Raw genomic sequence first — 14,027 nt, forward strand, 5'->3', positions numbered from 1 at the left:
GTGGAGCGTGGAGTTGATGTACCCGCACAAGGTCTGTTCTTCGCTGGATCGTCGGGATAACGGGGAAATAGAGAAGTCGAGAAGTGGGTTTTAGTGAGTGAGATGGGTATGGGTTATGGGTATGGGTAAGAGTAAGAAGAGTAAGAGATGAAAGTAAGTCAGAGTGGAGGGAAGTGTAGTAGATCGATCAGGTTTCAGTTGTTGAAGAGAGAAGATTTTCTTTCTTTTTTTCGCCACAACTGCACGGCAAGTGAAGGCAGAGAGAGAGACAAGGAAGTATCAGATGACGGGGTGGACAGCAGGTTGTGTGAGGTTTAACAGGAGAGAGTGAGTCGAGTAAGTAGAGTAAGTAGAGTAAGTAGAGTAAGTAGAGTAGGTAGAGTAAGCAGAGTAAGTAGAGTACTTGGTATAAAAGTACCATACGGGAGTAACTCCGACAAGCGGGAAGGCATAGAAGGGTGAACGGGAAGGGGAGGGAAGGGGGCCAAGGTTAGTGGCCAAACGTTTGATAGGGGATAGATAGGCGGGCAAAGAGTTGGCGCAGAACGCAGAGAACTTGTAAGGACTGGGGTTTGATGGTTGTGGGGTTTGGGGGGAAAGAGTGGAGGGTGGAGGGGGGCGATTTATTGGGGATTATTGGGAGTTAACTGGTAATTGTCAGCGGTTGATGGGTTTGATGGGCTTAATGGGATTATGGGTTTGTCGGGCGGGCGGGAGGAGACAAAGGAAGTGGGGAGAGTTAGAGAGGAGGAGGAGTTTAGAGAGGATAGATACTTTGGTGTTGAGTGGTGTATGGGCCGGGAACAGAAGTACCGTGTGCAAATTGTGTAGATTGTATAATGAGCAGCATTGAAGCATACGTACGCGTACATCATATAGTACAGTGCGAGTATTCCCTATTGTAGTAAGAAATTGAAGAAATCGTGCGGGTTTCTAGTGTGGTGGTACAGCAGCATACGGACGGACTAGATGTGTTGTGTTGCGTGGTATGTGTGATGCTATGCAGTGCAAACCGGTATAGTCAGTGGTCGGTGGTCGTCGGTCGGGAACCGTCAAGATGTGTAGAGATGATGTGTATAGTACAGTATAATTGGACGGAGTATGACAGTATAGATGTGTATAGCACTGTGTATAGCACAGTATAATTGGTATAATGGGTATAATTGGACAGAGCATGGACGGAGCATAGACAGAGCATGTTAGTACAGACAAGCCATGTACCTGAATGAAATTCTTCAGCGGGTAGGCACAGCGAATCAGTGTAGATACCAGCAATAATTACCAGCAGGGTCGTACCTTCACTCTAAAATACTACACCTAAAATACTACACACCACCTAAAATACTACACCACTCCACTACGCACGTATGTACTGGTCGACCAACCAAGCTTCATCGACACGCACTCCGTACACCAGACGGAGGCGGGTAGCGCGTCTTGGCTTGACCATCTCACGGAAATAGTGTAAAGCCCGGCGGTATGGTCTGTGAGGGCGAGAGAGAGCCTGCAAGGTCTGACTAATGCCAACCACACTAGCTGTTCCTAGCTGTTCTACAGTACGTCCTCGACCAGGGTTATCGACTAGTCGCCTCGGCGGGCTGGGTGATGGCTTTCCTGGGGATTACCGTATTCTGGTTCTGCGTGAAGTTAGACAGACTAGACAGACAGACAGGCAGATATCACAGTAGTAATGTAAGAATGCCGATAGTGCTTATAGTGCTGATAGTGCTGATAGTGCTGATTATCCAGCTCCGTACTACGGATTACTAGACGTGTGAAGAGTGCAGTTGGTGCTGACGGCTGATAGACATGAGCTTGTCTAGTTTGCTTGCTCCGTCGGTGCACGTACGCACGCACGCACGCACATCATCAACTCTTGGTGCTTGGGTTTTATCCCGACGGTCGAGGGGCTGGGAATACACTGGATCCCATCCCGTAGGTAGGTAGTAAGTAGTAGTGTAGTCGACCCGACGAACCTTACATTTTGTAGTAGTAGGTGCCCATTTCTACTGGGTAGGACACAGGGACACAGGGAAGGTACATGCGGACACCACAATACTTTGCTGTGCATTGCATGTACTCTACTGTACTGTACACTTCATAGCTCTGCACACCTTCCAACTTGAGTCCAATACAGCGAGTGGCCACACGAGAATGCGAAAAGTACTACTCTACTCTACTACCCTCCTTCCTCGAACCAACCACATGAGACAATGACATGTGCCTTCCCTTCCCGCCCTCCCTCCCTCCTCCCTCCCTTCCCTTCCCTTCCTTCTCCAACCCATCCCGTTCACACACATACCACGATCCCACACATCCACGATCCCACCCACCCACCACCACCACCTATCACTACCCACCATCCACATTCACGCCAATCTCCCAATTCCCATTCCCAGCTCAACCCGCATCCATCCCATCCCATCCCCACCACCACCGGCTCCCTGGCCCGCCCGTACTCCACTCCTCACGCCACTCCTCTTCTCTTCAACTGACAGACATGCTCATGCTCATGCCCATGCTCAGAATACACGTGCGTGGGCACTTCCGTTCTACACCACCAGGAGAGAAGCACGATGGCGGGAGTTAGTAACTGAGGCCACCATACACTGCACTACCACACGCAGATAGAGTGGAAGGCACACACCAGTGCAGCCAAGCCAACACCATCATCCACCATCGTCCCAACCCAACCTGGAAACCTTGCTTCTCTCCCAATATAAACTCGCACCACGGTCTGAATCTTAGGGTTCGGATGACGGAGAGATGAGAGAGCCAACGCGTGGAGGACATTTATCCACAGCTGCGGCGTCATGTCCGATACTACAGTGCAGTAGAGTGGAGTGCAGCAGTGCATCTAGAATCAAAAATAAATCCCTCTAACAATAACCCTCATCACCACGGGTCTCGGAGTCAGTTCCATCCTTCTCGCGTGCTATACAACATCAGAAGATGGTGAGCCTGAGTCCGAAATAGGGATATTGGGTTTCCGCCGGCCCGTTCGTGGCGTTGTGGGTGGTGGTGGGATAGCGGAGGATGCCGTATCAGCAGCACATTGCCTCGCAGGTCGTTTTGCCAACGGTGCCACTTCGTCTTCTGATTCTCGCTCAGGCAGTGTGGTGTTGTCGGAGTCGTATTTATCTGATGGGGATGTACTCTCTCTCTTGGCCACCTCTTCCCTTCCCTTCTTCCCTACAACCCCCCCTTCCTCCTCCTCATCATCATCCCCCTCCCCCCCACCACCACCAACCTCACCCCTCTTCCTCTTAGCACCCCCCTCCCCTCCCCCCTTCTCACCAGCAGCCCGTTGAAACGGCGTCCCATGCGTCCCTATCAGCGTCCCGCTCTCGATCTGGCGACGTAGACGGGTATAGCGCATTCGGGCGGCGGGGGCTTTGAGGTTTGTGACTTCGCCGACGGCGTTGAAGTCGATCTATGTAGGGTTTTAGCATAAGTCCAAGGATGTAAGTGTCTCAATGATGTAGGTATGTGACGTACGTTCTTGTAGTCGGATTTTTGGAGGCAGATGTAGAGGAACCAGAGGTTTTCGTCGAGTTGGATTTTTGAGGGCATGATGCGAGGTTGGCTGGCAGACGACTGAGCTGGTCTTGGGTTCTTCTGGTGTTGGGCAAATACAGAGCAGTGGTGGGTGTGATATTCTGATAGCACTGGTTCAATTCGTATGAGAAGAGACAGTTATTGAGCATTGGGTGAAGTATATCAATATAATATTTTGAAGTCATTATAAGAATGTTATTTAATTGTTAGCAAACAATATCCAGCAAACACATCCTTTGAACACCAAACCACTCTATCAATGGAATAAAATAGTGATAAGCTCAGAACTTCTACACACAACCACAAACAAAATAATAACCTCACGATCCTTTGTCCTCTACACATATCTTCACACTTCATCCAATATCACAGCCACATCAACACCTCCAACGACATCGTCAACCAACCCACACCCCTCCCACCTTCCAGAACCCCTTCCCGCCATCCACCCACGTTCTCCCCCCCCCAGCCACTCCATCACCCCATAATAGCGTGTCTTCCCTCTCCTTCCCATCCCTCCCCTCCCTCTCCTCCCACCATCCACCTCCCCTCGCTTCACCGCCCGCCCCACTCCCTTCACCAATTATTCCCGCACCACACCACACCACACCACACCAGCACCCCGCCCTTTCCACCCGCCGCCCCGCTCCATACCCCTACCCCTACACTTCTACCATCCAGCCAAACGCACACTACCCACCCAAACCCACTTCATCCCTTGGTTCTTCCGTGGCGCGACCGGTCGGAGCGCCCGTCATATTCTGGGTCTATACTCGAAAAAGGCACGTACTACGCTGTTTGCAGTACAGCGTCTACGGGAGGGTGGCTAGGGTGGCTAGGGTGGTGATGATGGCCAGGGTAGAGATGGCAGGGGGAGGGAGGGACGGGGCGGTGCGGTGGTGCTTCCGGTGCTGTGTGTGTGCGTGCGTGCGAGGATGGGATGGGAAGGGGAGGGATGAGGGGAGATGATAAAGCCAGTTAGGAGGGTTGCCGGTGAGCTGGGTCGGGTCGGAGGGAGGTCGGATCGAACGGGATGGGGGAGGAGAGGCTACTGTGGGAAGGTGCGAAGGGGAGGGTCGGTCGGTTGGGTAATTGGGTGCGTATGCGTACAATATGTGTATGTATGTGTGTGTGTGTGTGCATGTGTTGGGTGGGTGGATTTTGCTGCGAGTTGTGAGTGCGAGCGTGCAGGAGTCGTGCGGCGGAGTGGATGGTGGGTAGAGAGAGGTGCAGATAGCAGTAGTAGTCTCCGTACCTCCGCCACCACAATACAATCCAGTACAATCCAGCCCTCGCCGCCGACAAACCGACCGATACAACCTCCTACCGCGCCACCACCACGTCGTTAACAAGATCTCGACCAGGCTGTATGGTGACACAAACGAGATCCCTCTCTTTCCGGCGCAACCCCATCCGCTTTCGGTGCCATAACATCCCTTCTTAGACGACTACGGGCCGCACCAAGGACGCCACGTCGTCTTCTCTTTCCTTCGTGGTGGTGATCTCCCTGCTAGCGGGGGAGGGTGAGACAGCTTTGTCCCGTTGGGGAGGGTGGTTGTGTGTGTTCGCCGTGCCGAGGTATGGGGGAGGGTATGGTGAGGGCTGGGTTGTAGTGAAGTATGCCTGGGAACTGCCTTGTCTTGTATGTATGTATGAATGCGCGCGTTGGTAGTCTGCTAAGTGTGCTAACTATACCATACATACTGGAAGTACACCACGAAGATGAGTCTAGGCAGTTGAGCGATTGATAATACCTCCCCCCTTCCCACTCCCAAGACACCCATCCATCCATCCCTCTTCCCCGCCCCACTCGCCCGCTCACTCCCTTCCCTTCCCTCGCCAAGCCACCACGAGAGACCCACGAGCAGAGGGACGAGCCGCGCAACGTGGGCATGGACGTTATTGTTCTGCATGTGCGCGCGCGGTCCGAGGGTGCGCGTCCGACTGAGTGATGTGATGTGCTGATGGGGTGAGGTGAGATGCGTAGCGGTAGCGGTGGGCGGTGGTGGTGGTGGTGAAACGGTGGTGGCCGTGGGGCGGGGGTGGGTGGAGGGAGGGAAAGGGGGATTGGGGATTAGGACTGGGAATGGGAATGGGAATGGGGATTGGAGATGGGATTGGAGTGGCTATTGGAGATGGGATGGGGGATGGGAGGGGGGAAACAGGGTGGAGAGATGGTCCTGCCTGGCCTGGCCGGTATATACAAGGTGCCAGACCTCAGAGAGGAGTGTGCCAACGGTTTCTCCTCGGGAGTTGCATTCATTACCAGGTTCCCTGCTGCCCGTTGAACCACCACCGTTAGAGTACCACACACACAACGAGATAATCTAGATGGCTTTACTCTAAATCTCGCCATGGCCGCGCGCGGTATTGGAATAATCTCTCCGGCTCGCTCGGGATACCACGTCGAGTATTGGTTTTGTTGTATCCACTTGTCGCTGACAACGGGATGGGGGGAGAGGAGGGAGGGAGGTGGAGCGGCGGCGGTGTCAGATTATACTCTACCCCTTCCTTTGGGAACCCCCTTCTTTTTGGGGATGGAAATAGTGATGAAGGAGAGGGTGAAGAGGGGCCTCGGAGTAGTGATTGGGCCCGAGGTTTGGCCGGGGGATTATTTGGGGTTTGGGGATTTTTCTCAAAAGTTGCGTGTTTGTAGATGCCCCTTAGATCTATCTGTATTGTCCTGTCTTTGCGGATGCCCCAGGAATGTCAGGTTGGTTTTGCGATTTATACGTCTCTATTGTTCTGTCTTTGTGCTAGCTCAGGAGATATCAGGTTGATTTTGCGGTTTACTCTTCTCTATTGTCCTATCTTCCGAATCTCATATTACAAGTTTCGCCCCGTCTATTATACACGAAGGTGGCCACAGCCACGCTCTAGTTTGCGCTGGACCAGTCCTCCACGATCCCTTCTCTACACCCAGACGACGCCGCCCTTTCTATATCAATAGAAGGCACAGCAATGAAAACATCTCCAACGCCAGACAGTATAACCACCCCCTCGAGCCCCTCTCTAAAGCCAGACGCTGCCCTCCCACATCTCCATGCGAAGACAGACAGTAACGCCACACAAAAAGCCACCCCATATACTATAGAAATGCACTCCCTAACCCATAACAGACGTGACCATAACCGTAGTCGGATATCATAGAAAAGAAAACAAATGCAAACGCTCCAGTCCCCATCTCACATACACCTTCCTCTCCTCAATAAACGCCGTAGCCCACCCCATAACAGTGCATATGTCCATACTCCATCCCGAAATATTCAAGGCCGCAGCCCTCACTCCTCGATCCTCAATCTCTTGATCGAGCCCACAGCCGCAATAGCAGCCTTGCGCTTCGACCTTCCCGTCCCCGTCAGGACAGCGTCCTCGTACTCCATCCTAACCGGCGTCGACATAGCGGACTTGCGCTTCGACCTCCCCGTAGCCGTCACGGCAGGTTCGTCATCGACGTCTATGGTAACTGGCGTCGCAATCCCAGGAGTCTCAATCGTCGTCCCATCACTCAAGCTACCCGCACGACTCGCCGGGCTAGCCACCGCCTTCTCTTCAGCCTTCAGTCTATCCACCAGGGCCGCCGCATCAACCGCACGCTGGTAGTCGCGATCGATATCCGCCGCCAGCGCCTCCACAATGCGCATGTCCTCGGGCGACTCAGCGAAGTGCTCTGTGCACTTGTGGCATTGGACGTAGAAGGCGTTTGGCTGCTCAAAGTAGCCCAGCAGCTCGTACTCCTTCGTGTTGTCGCCGATCAGAGACGTCTTCTCGAAGTCGAGGCAGTCCTCGCAGAAGGCGCGTTCGCACCAGCGGCAGCGGTAGAGCATGCCGCCTGCGTCGGTGGTCTTTTGGTCGCAGTCTGCACACTGGTGTTGGGGACAGTTGAACTGCCATCCCTTAGTCTTTGATTGGAATTCGCGGTTGAGGCAGTTGAAGTGGAATGCACGGGGGCAGATGTTGCACAGGCTGAGGTTACCGCCGTCCAGGCAGACTTGACAGTGCGACTGGGCTGTAATCGGCGCCTTCTTTGGGCGTTTGGGCTCCGCGAGGCGGACGTCCTTGCCAGAGTAGGTGGGGACGGCTTCCCAATCTTTGCAGTTCATCGACTCCTTGCTGATCGCAAATCCGTCGACCATGACCGTGGTATTCTTGCCAATGCGACGATCCGCGCGGTTGAACTCATCTGCAATATCGCGGTAGCTCGAGGTCGCTTTGCCATTGCCAGCCGCTCTCGCTAGCTTCTTGCCCTCGAAGACGTGGGCTTCGACTCTCTCCATCTCGCCCAGCCACCTCGCCTCCTCCTCTTCATCAACCTTGGAATCTGGGAGCGTGTCCTTCTTCACATTGATGTCGGCAGGCTGATCTTTACACTTTTCAACAGTCGTCGCCCAATCCCAGCTCATCATTTCATTGACATCAATTTCAGGACGTGAAATAGCTGAAGTTCCTCGTCGAACAAGAGACATCAACTGGCCTGTGCTGAGCTGAGGCATCTCATCCTCCACATTCTCAGTGACGCGACCTCCGGGTCCCTTTTTGGACTTGCCTGCTTTCGTGTGGATATCCTGCAAGGACTCCGTGACCTTTGCCGACAAATACAGCTTCTTCTGGATCCGACCCAACATTTGTTCTTCAACAGTTCCTTGGCTGACAAGTTTATATATCGTTACAGGTTTCGTCTGACCAATTCGATGGGCGCGTGCTTCGGCCTGCACTGTGATTTGCGGGTTCCAATCCTGATCTAGGAAGATAACTTCGGTCGCGGACGTCAGGTTAATGCCCAGACCACCAGCCCGAGTTGAGATCAACATCACACGGCTTTCCGAAGCCAGGTCATTGAACAGGCGGATGGCGAGGTTTCGGCGAGCTCTGCTGGTACTCCCATCAAGTCGTGCAACTCGGAATTCGGATCCATTTCCACCGCGGATTGCCAGGAAGTCCTCGACAAGATCCAACATCCTAGTAAAGCCAGAAAATATCAGGATCTTCTTCTTTTGCTTGATAACCAATTCCTTGACCAACTTCTCCAACACGATAAACTTTCCAGAGGCGAGAATAAGGTGATCCCCTGGTACGCTATCTGCTGGCTCGGCATTTTGGATTTGATACGGATGGTTGCAGACCTTGCGGAGCTGCATCAACAGGTTCATCAACTTGCGCCATGAAGAGCTATTGTCTTTGCTGTCGGCACCTTCAGCCTCTTCTTTCCGCAGTGTTTCCTGGAGAATTGCCCGACTTTCCTTCCATTCGTCGCTGCCCACAAGCATATCATCCTCGAGGGTCTTCAACGCGGCATCTTGCTCTGCCGTGAGGATATTAGCTGCTCCGCCGTCATCTTTCATAGCTGCTTGTTCTTTGCCTTTAGCATCCTTGAAAAGGTCGTCAAGAAGACCTTTGTCGGCCCGCGTGATGAGTCTAGTGTACCAGAATCGCTGCATTGGGCTCAAGGGTACGAATAGAACCACTTCGGTCTTGGGTGGTAGGTTCAGATTGACGCCGTTCGAAGCTTTCATACGGCGAAGCATTATCAACTCCAGTAGAGTCCGGGAGGCGTCAAGGACATCATTCTTTACTTGCCCCTTGGATAGATTGAACGATTCCGCGAATAGTTCGCTCGTCTTGGCTATGAAAACCTCCGGGTACAGCCAATGAAGGAGCGCCCACAACTCCGCGAGGTTGTTCTGGACCGGCGTACCCGTTAGGATCAATCGATATTCTGCTTGCAAACCTTGTAGGGCTTTAGAAATGAGACTGAGGTCGTTCCTGCGTAGAAGTCAGTAATTGTATAATTAAATCGATTAAAAAGTCCGTACTTGATTTTGTGTCCTTCATCCAGAACAACATATCTCCATACGAAAGCCCGTTTGAACCAGCCCTGTTCCTTCTGATATGATTCGTAAGTTGCCACCACAACGTCGACCCCAGGTTCTTCCTCGTGGTCAGAAGCTGAGTCGATATCGATTATTGGCTTCCCAGACGCAGTACGCCGACCTTTCAGCTTGTTCTTTTGCCTCGTAGTTAAATTGCCGTAAAAGTCTATCTCTCCAGAGGCGATCTTCTTGATGCGATCACGTTCCTTGGCAGGGCCGTGAAAGCGGACAACTTTCAACCCAGGGGTCCATTTTCGCGATTCGGCCATCCAGCTGCTAAGAACAGATAATGGGCAGATCACAAGGAACGGTCGAATTTGGCCTCTTTTGGGTTCGTTCTCCTTGAGGTACTGGATCAACGACAAGGTTTGGAGAGTCTTACCAAGACCCATCTCATCTCCGAGAATGCCAGACAAGCCGTTACGGTGCAGATATACCAAAAACGAGAGTCCTGAAAGCTGGTATGACTTCATGGTTGCCTTTACACCACGAGGTTGGACTTTGAGCTCTTCGTAAGCAATGCTGCCACCCTTCTTGGCGCGCTCCTCTGCCGTAGATTCTTTCTCCATATCCACCAGTTTCTTGATATAATTGTGTTCGGTCGGGAGCAAAGGCAGGAAGTAGTCTTTCTTCTCGATGAAGAAGCGTCGTCGTTTTGCGGCGGTAGTGTTCTCGATTTCCTGTCGAACAGCAACTCGATCGGTAACGGGGGGTTTGAAGGCCAATTTGTTGGCATTTTCATCGTTTACGTCGACAACGGCATTCTTGTGCGCCTTCTATGAGTATGTCAGCATGGGTTCCAACTGCCATTTAATAAACTCACCGTTTGTCTGGGTACCGATGTTGTCGCTCGTAATGGCCTGCGCCTCTGCGTCTTTGGGGTATATTGGATGATTTCATCATTATCCAGGTTGATAACCCCGTCGTCAAGAAGATCTATGACAACTGGCTCTGGCTGGCCGGCGGAAGGCAGCTCAGGTCGCTGGGAGCCATTCGAGCCACTGGATACTGCTGGTGAAGCAGGAAGATTTGGGCGCACGGAGTGCCTTGGTGTGCTTGGACTTGCGATCATCTTGTGTTGGGTATGACTCGGTGAGAACTTGGCCAGGAGGCTCGATGCTGTGCTTCTGCGAAATAAAGGAGTTGCAGACCCTGGGGTCACTTGTGAGTCCATGACCGACGGCGCCGGTCCTAATGAGCTCTCCTATCCTATCTCCGATGTGTGTATGGTTGCCGCTTTCAGTCAAGCACTTCCCAAGGTATGCGCCGGATTTGGATGATGCGAAGAACGAATGTGGTCGGGGTTGGCGACGAATGAGGGCAAGGCGAAAGAAAGAACAAAGAGCGAAGATGTGATTGATTGATGCAATGTGGAAGAAAGTTATTGTGGTTTCCGCAAGAAGGCAAAGGAATCTATTGTTGGATATGCCCTCTCTGAAAGGCTGGAGCGAAGAAAGCAAGGTCTCTCAGCCTGGTTGCTGTGAAAGGTAATTAATTGGTGAACTGGAGAGGGATCCAGGCACGCGTGGGGTGGTGGATACGCGTAAAGTGCTTTTGACCCACGCGAAGTCGCGCAAGGCAAAAATTAAAGTTCGTCGCCGCACGGTCTTTCCAGCCTTCGGACAATAGTATTGCCGAAGGGTAGTAATCTGGCTTTGGGATCTCGACCGATAGGCTATTTTGGTAGGGTGCCGTAGCTTCAGGTGGTGTAAACATAGTGCAACAGACCTATCGTGGGTGAATAAAACGTCAATCCGACGTGCCACGAAAAACAAATTCACTCTCTACCTCGCCCAGCTAGTTCCTGAAGGTTTAGGTATTCGTAGGAGCCGTAATATTCAGGCTCTCAGGTACTTGGGTACATGGAAACTATGACATGGCCCGCTTCACTACAGTAAGCGTCGCTAGGTCTGATGGCCAGACAGAATTTCTTCAGAATGGCAGCCTGGTCCCGAATGAGCCGCCACGAAAAGATGAAGCACCAGGTCCAGATGGCTCCATTGATTTCTACCTGAAGCTCCAGGAAAACGACCCTACCGCCCTCGATTGGAAGCGAAAGCTGGGCGGTATGCTTGTGAGGGACATTGGGGGACCTGAACAAGCAGGCATGTTCCTGATACTACTACTTGAAAATACTATTTCTAACGATACCAAGGAACAAACTTCATCCTCGCCGAGCTCCCCAAAGACTATGTTCTTTGGCAACACCGCCGAGTGAAGGCCAAAAATGGCAAGACTAACGCCGACTCCGCCCGGCAAGACACCTATCTTTATGGCCATCCGAATGGAAAGGGCAGGTTTAGGAGCGCCCAGGAATTCTATCCGCATCTCTTATGGCTCGCCTGTGATCAGGAGAATGACTCGTTCCATAATTGCTCCTGCAAGTACTGTTTCTCAGATAGGATGGCAGGGAGTGACGCGGTCACCAAGTCTGCCCAGCCGGAAGCCCTCACCAAACCAATCGACGGCCGCGCAGAACCATCCAAGGCAACATTGCCTGCTCCTTTGGCCAGAAAAGCAGCAATTAAAACTGAACCTCGGACCACCCAAATTCTCAACTCCAAAACCGAGGAACAGAAATTGGACAGTAACCCAGCCAACGACTTCATCTACCGCCCCGGGGAAATCGTTTGGTTCAACAAGAGGACGAGCGCGTGGGGGCTTTCGGTAGTGCTAAAAAGGGACATACAGGATAACCAGCATCGTTACCTCTTGCAGCCGTTATCGCATCCTGTTAGCCACCCTGCTGCTGTCGTGAGAGATCGTGATTCAATCAGGCCCTGGCTTGCGTGGAGTGTTCCGTATCCTACCATTGCTCAACTCCGCGAGCTTACCTACGACCAAGTCCCATGGGCTAAGGTTGTGACTGGCGAATTTGGCAAGGGCGATCCGGAAGTGGACGGCAGTATTTTGGCTGCAAAGGCAATAAACGAGAGCTACTCATTATTCGACCGCGTTGATTTGCCCACAGCTCCAGGGGAGATGCACTATAAAGGAATGTTCCTTGGTGGCGAGAAGATTTGGGTTGGTGAACCCGTCAGGCTGATGGGCAGGACCAAAGACGAAATCGTTATTTTGGTTGTCAATCAGATGATTGAGAGGACAGTGGACGCAGCGAGTGCAGTCACAATCGTTGGGGATGTCTACAAGTTCATCGATATGCCGATGCCAGCCGAATATCAGGACCGGCAGAACTGGCCGGTCAACGAAGACCTTCCTGTACGCGTGAATGCTGATCTAAGCTTCCGCAATCAGGTCTCGGCTGACGCAGGTGGGAATACCTGGTGTGAATGGCGACTACTCGAGCCAATGGCGAGGAAGGGCTTGAACGATATTAAAGGCCGCTGGTACGAAACCAAACTCCTTCTTCCGATCCTACGAGGGAAGCCTACATTCGATCTAGACATGCAGGCCGGCACTATGTCTGATGCCAGTTTGTTCATGAATTCAAGATTTGAAGTTCTCGGCTCTGGCCCTGGAATGCGGAAGAAAAATCGGCTGGCCACCTTGGGGGGAGCAGTTCCAACTGACACCAAGATCAGCCGTGGGTTGGATGGGCCACTGGAGGATAATATTATACCAGCTCAGGCACAGTAATAGGGCGAACTTCAATAACTCTATCAGTCTGGACCCTGAAGACTGGCCTGGATGTTTGAAATACGGGGGGGGTTAGAAGCAAAGATTGTGGAGCGAGTGGATATCTTTACCGCGAAGGAATATCTGATATAATCTAACTATGGCGTTGCATTCTGCTATCACAAATATTTTAGAGGGCGCTGGGCAGCGTGTTGGAACGATTCAGGTACGCCAGGGCAACACGGGAAAAATGTCTCTCGGTTCGGCCCTCGCTAGAGTCATATTTTAGGAAATTTTAAAAAATACTTAAATCAATCAAACAACCGCTTCGTCGCACTCTCTATTGGTGCCAGTTGAACTAACAAGTAAGTGTATGCTGTATATATGATATATATATATAACTTTTGAGCGCTGAGTATCAAAGAGCCCATCACGCCCTCAGTGGCGCGGACGGCAAAAAGAAAGCTCCCTGCCCGGTTCGAACGAGCGACCTGAAGATCTGCAATCTCCCGCTCTACCACTGAGCTAAAGGAGCTGATTTGATAATAGGAAATGGTTAAACGCATTTGTGTACCTCTATCTCCACATAGGGCACCAAAATTATGGGTAATGGTGCCAGGGGGAGAGTGAGTAGTGTGGAGTACGAGCCACCTTGCAATAAAGGTGGGGGAATGCGGGGAAGAGAAAGAGGCAAGGCGAGGAGGGGCAAGAGACAAAAAGAAAGTCAGGTACGACATTAGGGAGCTGCGGGACTGCGGGAACAGCCAGCACTCTATTGTGTCTCTAACTGTTTGATTAGCCATTCACAATTGGCAAAAGATAAGCTCCCTGCCCGGTTCGAACGAGCGACCTGAAGATCTGCAATCTCCCGCTCTACCACTGAGCTAAAGGAGCGTGGTTGTTGTGATGTCGATGGTATGAAGGCTCATCAGTCATGATGTCGCTGTATATCGCACGATTATGCTAATTATGCTGTTATATAAGCACTGCCACCTGTCATATACGGCTCCAGCACAAGTGTTC

At 52.0% G+C, this 14,027-nt stretch overlaps 3 protein-coding genes and 2 non-coding genes across 5 annotated transcripts; 1 reads left to right on the forward strand and 4 right to left on the reverse strand.

The window, feature by feature from the left end:
- Positions 1–2,401: 2,401 nt before the first annotated feature.
- On the reverse strand, positions 2,402–3,704 carry VE01_05984 (uncharacterized protein). The gene is made up of 2 exons (XM_018275442.2): positions 3,499–3,704; positions 2,402–3,433 (listed from the first exon to the last, which is right to left on the reverse strand). Exons 1-2 carry the CDS (start codon positions 3,571–3,573, stop codon positions 2,936–2,938), a joined length of 573 nt encoding a protein of 190 aa, XP_018129305.1. The 5' UTR covers positions 3,574–3,704; the 3' UTR covers positions 2,402–2,935.
- Positions 3,705–6,350: 2,646 nt separating this feature from the next.
- VE01_05985 (uncharacterized protein) lies at positions 6,351–11,023 on the reverse strand. The gene is made up of 3 exons (XM_018275443.2): positions 10,252–11,023; positions 9,372–10,204; positions 6,351–9,321 (listed from the first exon to the last, which is right to left on the reverse strand). The coding sequence occupies exons 1-3, from the start codon at positions 10,600–10,602 to the stop codon at positions 6,840–6,842; spliced, it is 3,666 nt and encodes a 1,221-aa protein (XP_018129304.2). The 5' UTR covers positions 10,603–11,023; the 3' UTR covers positions 6,351–6,839.
- A 115-nt stretch (positions 11,024–11,138) lies between these two features.
- On the forward strand, positions 11,139–13,337 carry VE01_05986 (uncharacterized protein). Its single transcript, XM_059463751.1, has 2 exons — positions 11,139–11,533; positions 11,584–13,337. The coding sequence occupies exons 1-2, from the start codon at positions 11,305–11,307 to the stop codon at positions 13,023–13,025; spliced, it is 1,671 nt and encodes a 556-aa protein (XP_059319612.1). The 5' UTR covers positions 11,139–11,304; the 3' UTR covers positions 13,026–13,337.
- A 129-nt stretch (positions 13,338–13,466) lies between these two features.
- Positions 13,467–13,539, reverse strand: VE01_05987 (the record flags this gene model as incomplete). Its single annotated transcript has 1 exon — positions 13,467–13,539. It is a non-coding gene; the product is annotated as a tRNA-Cys (tRNA).
- A 286-nt stretch (positions 13,540–13,825) lies between these two features.
- On the reverse strand, positions 13,826–13,898 carry VE01_05988 (the record flags this gene model as incomplete). The annotated part of the gene is made up of 1 exon: positions 13,826–13,898. It is a non-coding gene; the product is annotated as a tRNA-Cys (tRNA).
- Between the last annotated feature and the right edge of the window lie 129 nt (positions 13,899–14,027).

The sequence above is a fragment of the Pseudogymnoascus verrucosus genome (assembly GCF_001662655.1).
Source record: "Pseudogymnoascus verrucosus strain UAMH 10579 unplaced genomic scaffold scaffold_29, whole genome shotgun sequence".
Taxonomy (NCBI): Eukaryota; Fungi; Ascomycota; class Leotiomycetes; order Thelebolales; family Thelebolaceae; genus Pseudogymnoascus; species Pseudogymnoascus verrucosus.